The sequence below is a fragment of the Callospermophilus lateralis genome, chromosome 1 (genome assembly GCF_048772815.1).
Source record: "Callospermophilus lateralis isolate mCalLat2 chromosome 1, mCalLat2.hap1, whole genome shotgun sequence".
Classification (NCBI taxonomy): domain Eukaryota; kingdom Metazoa; phylum Chordata; class Mammalia; order Rodentia; family Sciuridae; genus Callospermophilus; species Callospermophilus lateralis.
This window is the reverse complement of record NC_135305.1, coordinates 204491263-204506098: the sequence shown is the minus strand read 5'-3', so window position 1 is coordinate 204506098 and position 14836 is coordinate 204491263. Positions and strand designations below refer to the sequence as shown.

Sequence of the window (14836 nt, the reverse complement as noted above, 5' to 3'; positions counted from 1 at the left end):
GAGGTGGGCAGGAAGGGAAAACTCCCCATCTCCCACCCAATCCAGGGAGCCCCAGCTATGGGGTTGCCCCTGGGCCCCCAAACAGAGGGACATTATTCCAGCCTGAGCTCAGTCCTGCCCTGCTGCTCAGCTGGGAGGGGACATGGAATGTGCTGCGCTGGCCCTTCACACATGCTGCCAGATCTCTGCTCCTGGAACAGAGGGACCTACTTGTCATCAGAAAGACAAACAGTCTCTCAAGGTTTGTACACATTTTCCAGGGAGGCCACAAGTCCTCAGGCTCAGCATGAACGGCCCAAGGCCCACAGGGTACAGGCTGAGCCAGGAAATGAGAACCCTGAATCCTAAATGTCCCAGAGAGCCCCACTGAAACCCTGATCTGCTCCCAGTGAATGTAGTTGTTAATAACAGGAGAGCCAGTCTGCCTGGGGACCAATCCCAACTCCCCTGCGCCCTTGCTGTGTGACCTTGGGTCTTGGTGTCTTCATCTGTACCCTGGGGATGATAACAGTACCTTGTAGGGGGGTCTATTCGACCATTCATTGAGCAGATGTTCCCTGACATAAATATTGTCCCCAGGAAGGAGAGATGCACTACAAACAAAACAGACCAAAGCCCTCCCCTTATGGTGGCGCAATTCTGATGCGATAACAATGTTATTTGTCGCTCATAAAAATAAAGTCCCTCAACTAAGTACATGAGAGTTATATGAGCTATTGTAGATGAAGCCTTCACAAGAGAGCCTGCTACATGGTTAAGTTTCATCAGTGTTAGCTGTTGCTAACCTCGTTACCATTACTATAACTGGGATTTTCTAGCAATGCCGTGGGATTGGCTCTGGGGCAGAGATCCTGGGCTGAGAACCAATGCCCTGTAGGTGCGAATGTTAACCCTCTGCCTCTCCTGAGATGAGGAGTTAGAGGAGTGTCCCTCATCTCCTGGGCCTTGATTGCTGCTTGCTCTGCTCCAGCCTCTACGTTGATTATAGGTTGGGGCTTTGCGGCTCCATCCATAGTTGAATTAGCATTTTGTTCCAGTTCACAGGAGCACCAGTATGGGAACATGCAGGCCAGATGGAATTTGGGAGACCCTGTCATTTGTTGGAAATTTTCTCTGGCTGCCTTCGTATTAAGAGCTACACATTTTGCTTTCAGGCCGGAAAGTGGAACTGAGGCGGGAGGAGATAGGGATTGTGGCTAAAAAAAAAAAAAATAAAGCAAGTTTCTCTCTGAGTTGCTCTTTTCCAACCTTCCAGAGATTCTACTCTCTGGCTGCTCTGAGGCCAAGATACAGAGACCAGTGGAGGAGGGGGCTCTGTATCTTTCATCCGCCCTCCCCTCTGAACAAATTGGTGACAAGGGAGGAGGCAGAGGCGATCAGGGAGGCCTCAGGACAGAATGCACCTCTCTCTTTGCCTTAAATCTATCTCAGTCTCCAACAAGTGGCAGGGACTGTGATAGACCTAGAGGAGAATTTGTAAATCAGATCCATGGGCCAAATGTTTGACCTAAAGTGTTGTAAATATATTTGAGCCAATGTTTAAAATCTAGGATATTTTACAGATTTCCAGCTTTCCTCGGAAAGGGGGAACTTCAGCCACATTTTGAGCTGTGTTCCTGCATGGCTGGAGTAGAACATGGCTTCCTCTCTCAATGACACTGCAGTTCACCCCAGGCCCCACCCCTCCATATTGTCCCCCAGCACCAAGGTGCCTTGGCATCTCATTTGCTTTATTCTTCTTACAGAAGATGAACATTTCTCTGATCATTCTTCAGTTAAACTTGGATTGGTTTAAACTGTAGTCAGTCTACTTCATTCACCTCTGCCAGCAGCCCAAGCTCCATTAGCACCTCAATTTCCATCTCTTGTTCCAGGGCTGCACCGGTCCAACATGAGAGCCACTAGCCACAGGGCACAATTTACATAGGAATGCCTTAAAATTAAATACTTCCATTTCTGGCTGCACTGGTCACATTTCAAGAGCTCAAGGGCCACCTGTGAGTCGTGGCTACTCTGTTTGACCTCACAGAATAGAGTATTTCATCATCTGAGAAAGTTCTGGAGAGATTTAAATGTGAGACATGAAAGGCTACCAAGCAATCGGAACAATTGTTGCACACATCCTTCTACACTATACTGGGCACTGTGGGGGGAAGTGATATGCACCGGGGCTGCTGCCTCCCAGGAACTCCCTAATTAAGGAGAGAGCCATAACTAAAGACGAGAGGCTCTGGAAAGTGTCCTGTGGGCATCACGTGGACCCTCTTGAAGGCAGAGAAGAAAAGCAAGTTTCTGTGTCCATAACACAAAGAAAACGCGGTTTCTCTACCGCCCCTGCCCTCATGGCCCAGTCCCAGACAGAAACTATGTCAGGCCTCCAGAAATGGGAGCTCCCTCGGCACCTGGCAGAAGGTGTTTAGATGACAGGGGCTCAGTCCCACATGTGCTAGTTAGCGCACAGGGTCAAGTCCGGCTTCAGAGCTCCTCCTTCTTATGAATGTCTCCTTCCAGCGCTGGCTTCCCCATCCCCAACCTCCTCTGTGGAAATGTCCTCTTCCCAGTCTTCCCCAGATCCGAATAAGGCCCCTACTCCAGGCCCCCCTGCTCCAGCCTTACCCTTCCCTCTCTATCTACCCAAGATGCTCCTGGGACCCAGACCCTCCGAGCAACCCTCTACTGATGTCCAAAGATATTTATATTTAACAGATAATCTCTAATGAAAGGGCTCCATCCAAGTGGGAGGATTGGGAGGTGAACTGACTGGGAAGAGCATCCCATTTGTGGTGGAAGGGCTCACCTTGAAGGCCTTCAGAACTTGTGGACTGCATGACCTGGCCATTACTCAACCTCACTGGGCCTATATTTATTGATTTCTAATGTTCCAATCCGAATATTCGAGGGGATTCAATAAGATTGTGAGAGAGAAAGCAAGAAAGCCCAGGGCTTATGACATGGTTGTTTTGATGTTGTTAGAATGATACAAGTTATACACAGTATGTCGTTCTCACTGTTGAGGGGAAATTCTCTTCTAATAAGCAACACATGCTAGAATTTTGCTGGAGATTATTTTTAATGACCCTGGAGTGGAGGCTGGGGAAAGACTTTTAGGCAAAATGGACTTTTGGGTACTCCCCAACAACTGGATCACACTGATAGGCACCACACAGAAGCAGGGCTTCTGGATTTTAACACCAAAGATGCTTCTGACCATTTGGTAAAGCCTTGGACCTGTCTCAGGATGCTATTTTAAAATGTATAAAATGAATGACAGGATAACAAAGGTAATCACTGACACTGAAACATGGCAACTAAAAATCTTTTAAAGTACAAATCTGTGATCTGATCATATATGTGCTTCTCTACCAAAACATTAAACAACACAGTCAATCAGCACATCTCATAACAAATGTACTTTCAAGGCGGTGATGTGTGAAGACTGTATTTCAAAATGTTTGTTTCCACCATAATGATACAATGACAAAAACAGGTTCCCACATTCATTATTGAAGAAATACTGAATTTCAGTTAGAGAAATTCAGTATCTAGTATAAATAGAATAAAGACATTAATTGTTCTTCAATCAAGTTTAGGGCTCCTGTGAATACTATTCATGGACCCCCAGGTCATGAACCATTGTACTAGGCCCTGGAGCTCTCCGCCTGGCTCCAATTCCATCTTTCTCTAGTTCACGGTGCTGATCTTGATAGCAGATACTCCCCGCCAAAACGCCTTCTGTGTGGGAGCTAGGGTCCCCGGCTTCCCCACTCCTGCTCCCCTGGTGCACTGAAGGACCCAAGGGCAGTCCTGGAGGCCCAGGTCTTGCTGTGTCTCCAGCCCTGTCTGCCATCTAAGGTCAGTGTCCCCAGCTCAGTGCTCCAGGCTGCAAAATACTGTGCAAGGCCCTTCACGCTCAGATGGCATGGAACATAAGGCTCCACAAGGAGGCAGTGTTCTGCAAAGGAAACTGAGGCTGAGGTAAAAGATTCACTGACCTGCCCCAGGTGGGAAGCAGGGTTTGAATTCGGTTCTGATTACAACCCATCTTCTGAGCCCTTCATGCTCTACTAAGGTATTGTGACAATTAGTCTAAACCTAGTCATATGGGGCCACTGCCAGGGGGGACAGAATGTGTTAATGAGAAGCCAGAAGCCTCTAGTCACAAGGAAGTGACTAGACAGGGTGTCGCTGCCCAGCCAGACATCAGCACTCTCTCTGCAAGGAGAGGGAAGATTCTAACTAGATTTTCAAGGGAGAATGCTCTGAAAGAAAGGAACACAACAGCACCTTTGTAGATGCAATAGAATATGGGCCACCAGGAGGAGTGGGGGTGGCGGGGGTGTGAGTGTCATGGCTAACCTTACAGCCAACTTGGACCAAGGCCAGCAGCCAGTGGCTGGATGTGGAGGTGGGGGTTGGAGGGAGCACTGTGCCATCCGGTAGCCAGTCCCTGAGTGGGGTCCAAGCCCCCAGGAGCACACACTGAGCTCTGTGTGGACAGATGACAGAGCAGCTCTGTCCTGGAGGAAGAGGTGTGCATGTCCTGCCCACCTTCCACCCAGCACAGGGACAGACAACCAATGGTCCATTCACTGGCCTCCCCAGCCTCAAGCCCTCAATTGCCTGCAGTCTCTACCTCCTCTGGTCCCAGGCAGCCAGGTGGTATGACCCACAGCCCCCACCACAGCCCAGGCACAGCATGAGCCTGGGCCCCACCCTCCCAACCCTCTGAACAGCTCACTTTACAGCAGACCACTGTGAGCCCACACGGCACCTCTGCAGCTGCTATGTGAGTGTATGTGTGAGGTTGTGTGTGTGTGTCAGTGTGAGCATGTGGTTGTATGTGACGGTGTGGAGTGAGCGTGTGAGAGAGCAGGCCTCTGTAGAGGCTGTGAATAAGCTGAGATACAAGCACGAAAAAGAGATGGGTGGTAGAGAAGCCCCCAGACCCCACATGACACCCTCACAAGTTCAAAGCCAGCATCAGCAAAAGCGAGACGCTAAGCAACTCAGTGAGACCCTGTCTCTAAATAAAATACACAGCAGGGCTGGGGATGTGGCTCAGTGATCCAGTGCCCTTGAGTTCAATCCCTGGTACTCCCTACCCCCCCCAAAAAGGCAGAATCATGTCAACAGAACAAGACCCTGACCCACAGAACAATGGGCCTGGACCACAGAGCAACACGGGTGGACACAGAACATCACATCTGAGGCCCAGTCAGGGCACTGACTATGCCTGGTCCCTTCCCTGCCCAGACCTGGGGCTCCTCATTCCCTTCTCAATGCTCTTATGTGACCTGGGCACTTGCAGGCATATGCCTCTCCCATAAGTAAACTTAGTTAATTTGGGTTCTCTTTGTACCCCCTCCCTCCACTATAAACAACTGCGACCACTGACCCAGGAGCAGCCAGAGAGCAGCACTCTGAGAAGCTGGTGGGGAGCTCCCCTCCAAGGGCACATGGGACCCCCCAGCAGGCTCTACTGTGGACACACCACTCAGAGATTCCGCCAAAGAGACCCAAAAGCAGGTGGCACTTTCCACAACAAGAAGAGATTGCTCTTATCACTAGGAAAAAAAAAAAAAAAAAGCAGCCAAGAAGATAAAACAAGAGATTTTCAAAATACTATCAGGTCTCAAAAGTCTCAAAAATGGCCATGTGCATTGGTACATGCCTGTGATCCCAGTGACTTGGGAGCCTGAGGCAAGAGAATTGCGAGTTCAAAGCCAGCCACAGCAACTTAATGAGGCCCTGGCTCAAAAGAAAAAATAAAAAGGGCTGCGGATGGAGCTCAGCAGAAAAGCACCCCTGAGTTCAATCCCCTGTACCAAAATAAGTAAATAAATAAATAAAAGTTTCAAACGGGTTCCTCTATAATTGGAGAAGCAGTAACATCAAAAAAAGAGTTTTTAAAATTCTACAACTCTACATTCACACACACACACACAGACACACACACACACACACACACACACACAAAATATATCAACATGAACCCTGAAAGAGAAGTCCAGACAGACAGAATAGAGGCCTAGAGGGATAAGATGGCGCAGACCAGAGCACAGCAAGTGGGAGGATAGGCCCCTCCCCAGGACACACCTCCTCTGAATTTATAGAAAACATTCCTTGCTCCCTCCACAAGGTGCTCCCCCTCGCCACCTGGCAGTGGCAGGTTCTCACATGAGCCCTGGGCCTGGCGTTCATTCATCTCCTTTGGGGAAAAAGACAAAGGCAATTATAGATTCTGTACTTCTTGAAATTATGACTCTGATATTGCAGACTTGACTGTATATATCTAAGTCTTCCCTTTCTACCTCAAAGGCATCAAGAGCTTTTATAGGTACTAAGGCAACTTTTTAAATCCTTACACATATATCTTGAGAATTTCCTAGTGCCCAGTGCATTAGAAGTCACCTCACAGCATTGGAGCAAAACCAGCCTGGCAGAGCCAAGACCACCACCGGAAGGAGCCAGAACTGTCTGCTGATCATGCCTCCCCAGCATGCCTACAGGGCTCTTCCTGGGCACATGAGAGGCGGCACAGGCAGCCCTCGCCAGCCAGACCTGCAGAAAACACCATTGTTCCACCAAAGGCTGACACCACTGACGAACTCCAGCTCAGATCACTATACCCAGCACTACCCAGAGCCCCTGACACATGGCCCACGCACAGGCTGCAAGGGCCACCTGCTGCTCCCACGGTGCCCACAGGTGAAAGGCCCTCCACAGAGCCAGTCTTGCCCTGTGCCTCCCTCTCTTCATCACACATCCATCATCTGGGACTCCTCTCTTTGTTTACCACTCCCTGTCCGTCATCTAGCCCTAGCCACTCTGCTGTATTTGACCAGTCTTTAGCTGATGGCATTTCTAGAAAAATTGCTACCCGACTTGCTCCTAAACACAGAACCACGAACCTGCTGCCCAGGCCAAGATAGGAATATTTGAATTCTCCAGATGGTTCTGGAAGAGGCTGTTTGCTCATTGCAAGCAAACACCCTCCAAAGCCAAACAAAAACTGCCCACAAGTAAACAGCATGTGACACAGTCCTTTCCCACGGCCACTTAGCAGAAACCCAAGCATCAGAGAAACTGGGTTAGAAGAGGAGTAGCAGCCACTGCCCCTGCCTGGCCTCTAGCAGGGCTAGTTGGCAGGGTCTGGAGGCCAGGAGGAAGGGACCCAGCTGGATGTATGGTCCAGTGGAGGCATCAGGCACCACAGGCAAGGCCACGCAGTCGACTAGTGCAACACTGTACTCACTTATTATTAGAATTGTCTCCATCCTACTCTTCTGATTATAAAGACAATATGAACAAAGTCAATTCAGAGGACTGAGGAAAAGATATCATTTCCTTTTAAGAATAACATAATAGCCAGATGCAGTGGTACAGTGTTTTGGGAGGCCGAAACAGGAGGATCACTAGTTCAAGGTCAGCCTTGGTAACTTAGCAAGAAGGTGTCTCAAAATATATATAAAAAATGCTTTTAAAAAGCTGAGGGGTGCAGAACTCCCCTGGATTCAAATCCCAGTACTGAAAAAAAAAAGAATAACCTAATAATCTACTTCATAGAATTCAAATGATAAGTTATTTTAAAAAGAAGCTACTTCTGTATTATATCATAATTACTTTTGTGGGGGTGGTTCTGGGGATTGAACCCCGGGGCAGGAGAGAGGACTTTATCACTGAGCTATATCCCCAGCACTTCTCTTAAATTGTGAGGCAAAATCATGCTAAGTTGTTGAGGCTGTCTTTAAACTTCTATCCTCCTGCCTCAGCCTCCTGGTTGCTGGGATTACAGGTGTGTGCCACTGTGCCTGGCTATATCATAATTACTTCTAAGAATAATAGTTAAGAGACAACAAAATATAAATAAAAATGAAGATGGTGAAAGATGGCAGAAAGCCACATACTCAGAAGCTGAGATTACCAAAGGCTGCAGCTTCTCCTGCCCAAATATCCCTCTTACGTTTTGCCTATGGGCCACCTGAGTCACTCCCCAGACACCCGACTCCTTTCAGTAACCCTTCCTCCCAGTCCTAAAACTACTCTCTAAAATGCAAACACATTTTATCTCTCCAAGCTCAAAAACCTTTCCACTGCCTGCTCTGTCTTCAGGACAATAACACAAATACCTAACTCAGTGGAGAGACCTCTTCCCACATCCAAGAACTAGGCTCTGTCCACAATCCCATCTCCCAGAGGTTCCCTTGTGGTTTCCTCTAGTCCCTTCCAGACAACTTTTTTTTTTTTTAATTTGCTATTTATGACAGCAGAATGCATTACAATTCATATTACACAGAAAGCACAATTTTTCATATCTCTGGTTGTACACCCTTTCAGACGAGCTTTTAACAGTTTACTTTTTTCTCCAGGGCAAAATGAACATGCTGCTTCATCTGCTAGAGGGCTTTCCACTCCTCTTTTGATTATATTGTCTTTTAATCTACATATAGTAAGGCTAAACTTCTGTGTGTACGGTTCTTTGAGTTTCGATATACAGACAGATTCATGCAACCGCCACCACAATCAGAACCCAACATTTTCATCCCTCCAAAAATCTTTGTACTGGTCCTTTGCAATCACAGCCTCCCCATCCCTAACCCCTGCAACCACTGATCTGTTCTGCATCTCTATAGTTTTGCCTCTTCTACAAGGCTGTATACATGGAATCACACAGAAAAAGCTTTTAAGTTTACCACTGTTTATTTATCCAGTCCACAGTAGAGGAGCATATGGGATTTGGGTTGTTTCTAATTTGGGGCAATTATGAGCAAAGCCATTATAACTATTTGCATCCAGGGTTTTGTGTAGACATATGTTTTCATTCCTGTTGCATAAATGCATAGGAACAAGATTGCTGGGTTATCTATAAGTGCATGCTTAACTTCATAATAAACTTTATAATAAACTATAGCTCAGCAGTGGAGTACTTTGCATGTGCTAGTCTGTGGTTTAATTCTCAGTCATGGGTGTGGGTGGGGGGAGGTAGTGAGTTGGCTGGGCATAGCAGTGGTGCCTGCCTATAATCCCAACTACTCTGCAGTAGTTAGCATGCACAAGGTCCTGGGTTCAATCACCAGCACCAGAAAGAAAAAAGAAAAAGAACTGGCAAACTGTTTTCTCATGTGGCCGTATCATTGCCACACCAGGAAACAGTTCTTAGTGTACAGAGTTCCAGTTGCTCCACATCCTGACCAGCACTTGATACTGTCAGAATGTTTTGTTTCACTTTTTACCTATTATAATAGATGTATAATGGTTTTTCCTTTCTTCATTTGAAAAGATCCAGGTCATCCTCAAATACTCCCTGACCTGGGGTCTCCCTGTGTCCCCACTCCTCTCAGTCTGGGTCCACCCTTCCTCTGTGTCCTCATCACAACATTTAGTTCACAGGACTGAAGCATTTTGTGCTTCCCTTTCTTCTAAACCAACCACCAGCTCCTGATCCCCATCCACACCCCCAGGCACCCACAGGTACCCATAGGCAGCCTCATTAGATTCTGCAGTCCCTGGGAGCAAGGCATGTGTTTTTATTTTTTTATTTTCTGCCTCAGCACCACGTCAGGTTCAAGGTAGGCATTTCATGAATGAGTGAGTGAGTGAGTGAGTAAGTGAATGGCAAGGCAGCTGGGAATGAGGGGAGCATTAACATATATTTACACATGGATTGTGAATCCCCTTTTGTGGCCTTCTTAACATACCATGCAAGAATTCCAAAGCCTTTTGGGGGTAAGACCCAGCTCCTGCCCAAGGGGATACCTGTTCCTTCAAATCCAGTGGAGGCCTGGGACCAGCCTGAGGCCTCTAGTGTTTCCACACCTCCACATCCCCCTCCCCCCTACCTACCACTTTTAACCCCAGGATCCCACAGCTACTGTCTTAAAGCCCATTTCTTCTTTTGCTCAGCAAGCAATTCTGAGCCACCAGGCAGAGTCCTGGGAAATAAGGCCAGACCCCAAGAGTAGGTGTGTGTGGCTGGGGGATGGATTCCACACACAGAAAGGCATCTGGGAATTATCCACAAATCAAGGTTTCCATCTTTACTTCAGGCCAGCTGGTCCTTTGCATGTAGGCCTGTGCACAGGCAGGGACAATGTAGGAATTGCATCTCTAACTTTCCTGGTGGGAACATTTTAGCAGTCACTCAAAAAATGACCCAAGTAAAGGTAGCTCCCTGTCACTCTCAGCACCCAAACCTTGAAGAAAACTGATGCTCTGTGTCTACTTGTAGTTCAGTGGGGAGTGGGACTGGGTCTTCCAGGCCTATCCTGAGGGGTTCATCAGCTTCTTTGAGACCCAATTTGCAGTATGTTTCTCTCACTGGTTCCTGATATAAGTAAGGAACTAATTTCTTTGTGTGGCCTATTTCCACCCCTCTTGCCCAGCCACCGATTTGTGGACCAACCCCTGCTCAGTTTGGTGGTCTGCTTAGGGGGTGGGAGATTGTCAAAGAGCCTCTGCTCCAGCCCAGCCCTACACAGAGCTGAGTGCATGCAGCAGGAAGTGCCCAAAGGGGAGAGAGAGAGAGAGAGAGAGAGAGAGAGAGAAAATCAAATTCTCTGAAGCTCAGCAGCTGGATTTCAAGGTTCTCAACTCTTGATTCAAAAACTGGTTTAACCTCTTCTCCTGTTGATCCTGAGAACATCTGGGACTCACTCAGCTCGAGCAACTGCTGGGGCACCCAGCCAGACCCAGGGCCTGCTGGATCTGTGGGCTGTTCACTCCCAGAAGCAGCATTCAGCAAGGAGGCCCAGGGACACAGCAGGACAAGCATCTCTGTAGACTGGGTTTCTCCTGCCTACCGAGTAGAGAGGCTGAAAGGAGCCAGACAACTATTAGGGAATTAAATCTGGCTCTACTTGACCTACCCTGGAGAAGCATCCAGAAGCATCCCCTTGACTGGCATTGAATGAAAAAGGCATTTTTTGTTTTACTTCCTTTAGGTTCAGACAAAACAAAACAAAACAAAAATACATGTGTCCCACAAGACCCCAACACATATCATCTATGGGGCACTAAGTGTTTTTGCTTCTATGATTCCATTTGCTCCCTATAACAATCCATTTTACAGATGAGCACTGAGGTTCAGAATAATGGACTGCTTTGCAGATCCATGCAATGATCTGCTTGGCGCAATCCCTCGGCCTTTTCTCTACTGTTTACCACACCAATCCCACAACTAACACAAGCAATCTGGGATGTCTACAGAGCCTTTAGGGGAGTAGAGGAGGAGACTGGGTCCTCACCAACTCTGAGTTACCCCAAAGAGATCAGCTCCTCCCCCTCTGAATCTTAACCTCCAGGGATTTTGGCTTTGGCTCTTCTCAGAAAGACTGGCCCATGTGTGGGCTCCCTTTGGATCCCATCTTCATGACTGCCCACCTAATCACATGCCCACGTGACAGAGTAAAGCTACTATACAAACTTCTACAACACTGGGTCCTGGAAGGTGGTTACAATGGAATTCACCTGAGTTCCACTTTGATGGATACTCAGATCCCCATTTCCACAATCAGGACGCTGGCCATACACTACTGAAAACAACCCCAAACTGGAAACCACTCAGATTTCCCCCAAACAAGGAGATAGTGACCAAAATCATGATGCTGAACATTAAAGGTGGGGTTACAAAGATTTCTTTAGAGATCTTCCAGACATGGAAACATGCTTTACTATAAACAAATACCAAGAAGATGCAAAACTGCACATTTGATAAAAATCTCATCTCATTATAAAATAAAATTCAGAAAGAGTAAGAAAGCCAGAGCAGTGGCACACACCTGTGCAGCATGGGAGACTGAGGCAGGAGGATTGCAGGTTCTGAAAGCCAGCCTCAGCTACTTAATGAGGCCCTAAGCAACTTATCAAGACACTGTCTCAAAATAAAAAAAAAATAAAATAAAAAGGCCTGGGGATGTATGTAGTTCAGTGGTTAAACACCTCTGAGTTCAATACCCAGTCCAAAAAAAAAAGTAGGAAATATCCCCAGTGATAATCATGGTATCGACAGAAGTTGTATATATTATTTATTTTTTCAAAGATACAGAAGGAAAACATTTATTTTTTTCCTGGTGCTTGGGATTGAACCTAGGGCTTCCTGTATAATAGGCAAGTGCTCTATCACGAGCCACATCCCCAGCCCTAGTAGTAATAGCTTAATTTCTATCAGTCTTTTTTATCCAAGTTCAGAGCCTACATCAAGTCTCCCACTACTGGTGCAAAGAAAGAAAATGGCAACTGTCTCAATCTTAGCTTTTGAAATATACACACCCAGCCCTGGCAGAGACCCATACCCACCTCCAGATGACCAAAATGCCCTACAGGTCTTGCAATTCCAGGTTCACTTTCTAAAAGACACTGAAGGTTTCCAAACTTCCAGCTTTATATTTCTAACCCACATTTCCCATCTTGTATACCTTGGATCAGTAATATGACGGCATAAAGGAATTACTGGATAAAGCATCTCAGATCCAGTATTGAGATATCCTTCTAAATTCCAGGCCCACAGCATCTCTGTGGAGCTCTAATGTGTCCTCAGTGAGCCTGAAGGGGAAGGGAAGAGAGGAGGGAGGACACAGAAACAGGGGAGCTCAGTGCACTCAGAAAAACAGGTGGGAACCACTGGTGTTCTGTCTGGCCAAATTCTCAAATGGTTTCTGGAAATAGATCAAATCTGAGTCAGTCCTAAGGGGAGTCTCTTCCTTGGGTTTACCTAAGTGTTTCAGCTAACCTGCCAGGCCAAATTCTCAAAGGGTTTTTAATCTTTCCTTTTGTTGGTATCTCTGAGGTTTATCAGTCCACAGATCCAGTTTCATCAGTGACATCTCAGGCTGACCAGTCTCCCACCTCTGCCCTAAATAGTCCTCTGACGAACAGGTAGAGGGAGGTGGGGGCACTGGGAGCCAGGCGTGGAACCTTATTAAAGCAACTTCAACTACGTGGTTAAAAAAAGGAAAAAGAAAAAAAAAACAATAAGGCATTGTTTTTAAAATATGGACACACAGCCAAGCTGTAGAAATATAATTCCATATTTAGAATTCACATGCATTTTCCAGAGAAAGCGTTGTGACTTCAAAGGCTTCTTGCCCATCCTCACGAGCCTCGGATGCCATACAGAATACTCCCGTTTCCCTTCTCTGTGGGTTGGATGCAATTTGAGCAGCACTTCGTATGGGTTATGGTTCAACCAAGATGTGTGAGTCCAAAAACAATGAAAGCCACCAAGGTGCTCCCTGCAAGGGAACCCGCAACTCTGATCTCTCCCAGTTCTGGGCAAAAAAGAAAACCGCCGGCGGCCCTTGCAACTTTCGGGGAACAACAGGCCCCAGAAGACAGCGCAGGCTCGCCGCAGAGACAGTGTGCGCCCTAGAAACCACCTGTCCAGGTGCCCGCCCCACCCGCTGCGCGCATCCCCTTGGGCCATCCTACCATGTCCCTGTGGAGACTGGGCCGGTTCCTCCGCGCGCTCAGCCGCCTTGCAAACTCATCCCGCCACCTCCGGGCGGCCCCGGCGCCACGGCTCTCCAGGCGTCCCAGGCAGGACACGCGGCTGCTGCGCTCGGCTCGGGTTTCGCGTACTGAAGGTCCACACCTCTCTGGCGGCCAGGTGGCCCGGCGCCAACTCCCGGGCGTGCAATGAGTCCTGGGATGTTCTGCGGGTGAAGAGCCAGGTGCTAACGCGGGATTTGTGCAGATTGCCAATACCTGCAGTTCTGCCCGAGCCTTCCCGCAGCCTGGAGCCTCCTAGATCTGCTGGGGACGTTTGCGGAGTTTGCAAAGTCACCGCTGCAAGTCCTGGCCCAGCACCCCCATTCCCCCCTAAAGTGAGGGAGGGGGAAGCTCCTTTCACAATAAGAGCCCTGCCCGGGGCTCAGCCAGCCACAGTTGCCGGGAATAGGGGCCCAGGTGCTGGGAAGGAAAGGGCTCCTCCCTGCCCGCCCGCAGGGTGAAGCGCCAAGCCTGGGAAGGTGCCTGGATGCGTCGCCCCAATCCCTCCCGTAAGGTGTGCCGATGCTTTATGAGCTTGCGACGGCCTGTCTGAGGTTCCCTCAAACCGCCTCTGCTGCAAAGCCTCGGAAAGACAAGTCTCTTTTATTGGCACCTCTTCGCCTGGCTTGGGCTCAGCTCCCAAGGGCGGTTTGGAAGAAAAATCCGTTGACCGCTTAAGGTCATTAACAATGAACAGATTTTCCTCTGGAGAAACTGGAGAACTAATCACTGTTAAAGTTGCTGGAGTAAGAGGTGGATACCGTGTCATTCTCCTCTTCGGATGTGTAGACCGTTCCTGCATGTCTCCTGAGTGGCCTACTTACTGCCCACCATAGCACAATCAGGGCAGGACCCTAGGGTCTGCGTGCTCCTTGTTGGAGAGAGCACTGCACTTGAGCTCTTAGCCCAGAACCAGGTTGGCCTCACTATTCACAGCTAGGTGGTTTCAACTAGTCCCTGGACTTCCCTCCCTAGGTAGCCCAATATTTTGAACTCAGGATTCCTAAGAACCTATAGGCAATGGGGAAGAGTAGGTGACTAAAACTGGCATCTTTCCAATAGCCCTCTGCCCCAGAACGATTGGAGGTGATCACATCTAAAGTGGAACAAAGACCCAGAGGGTTCTCTTTGGATACATATTGGGGCCAGGGCAGGGGAAGGGAAAATAATCAGCCCTTAATGTTGCAGGTAACTTCTGTTCATTATTTTAGTCAATCATCACAAGCAATCCTAACAGAAAAAAAATGATCATTTTTTGGGGGGTGGGGGGGGGCAGATACCAGGAATTGAACTCAGGGACACTCAACCACTGAGCCACATCCCCAGCCCTATTTTGTATTTTATTTATAGA

The 14836-nt window shown here is 48.0% G+C and overlaps 1 protein-coding gene across 1 annotated transcript in view; it reads right to left on the bottom strand.

Moving 5' to 3' along the window:
- Gask1a (golgi associated kinase 1A) overlaps positions 1-13767 on the bottom strand; it is a 56598-nt gene extending 42831 nt beyond the window's left edge. The window contains exon 1 of the mRNA XM_076869486.2: positions 13426-13767. Within this exon, the coding sequence (XP_076725601.2) occupies positions 13426-13428 (3 nt within the window). The 5' untranslated portion in view covers positions 13429-13767. The remainder of the gene's footprint in view (positions 1-13425) is intronic.
- Positions 13768-14836: the final 1069 nt, after the last annotated feature.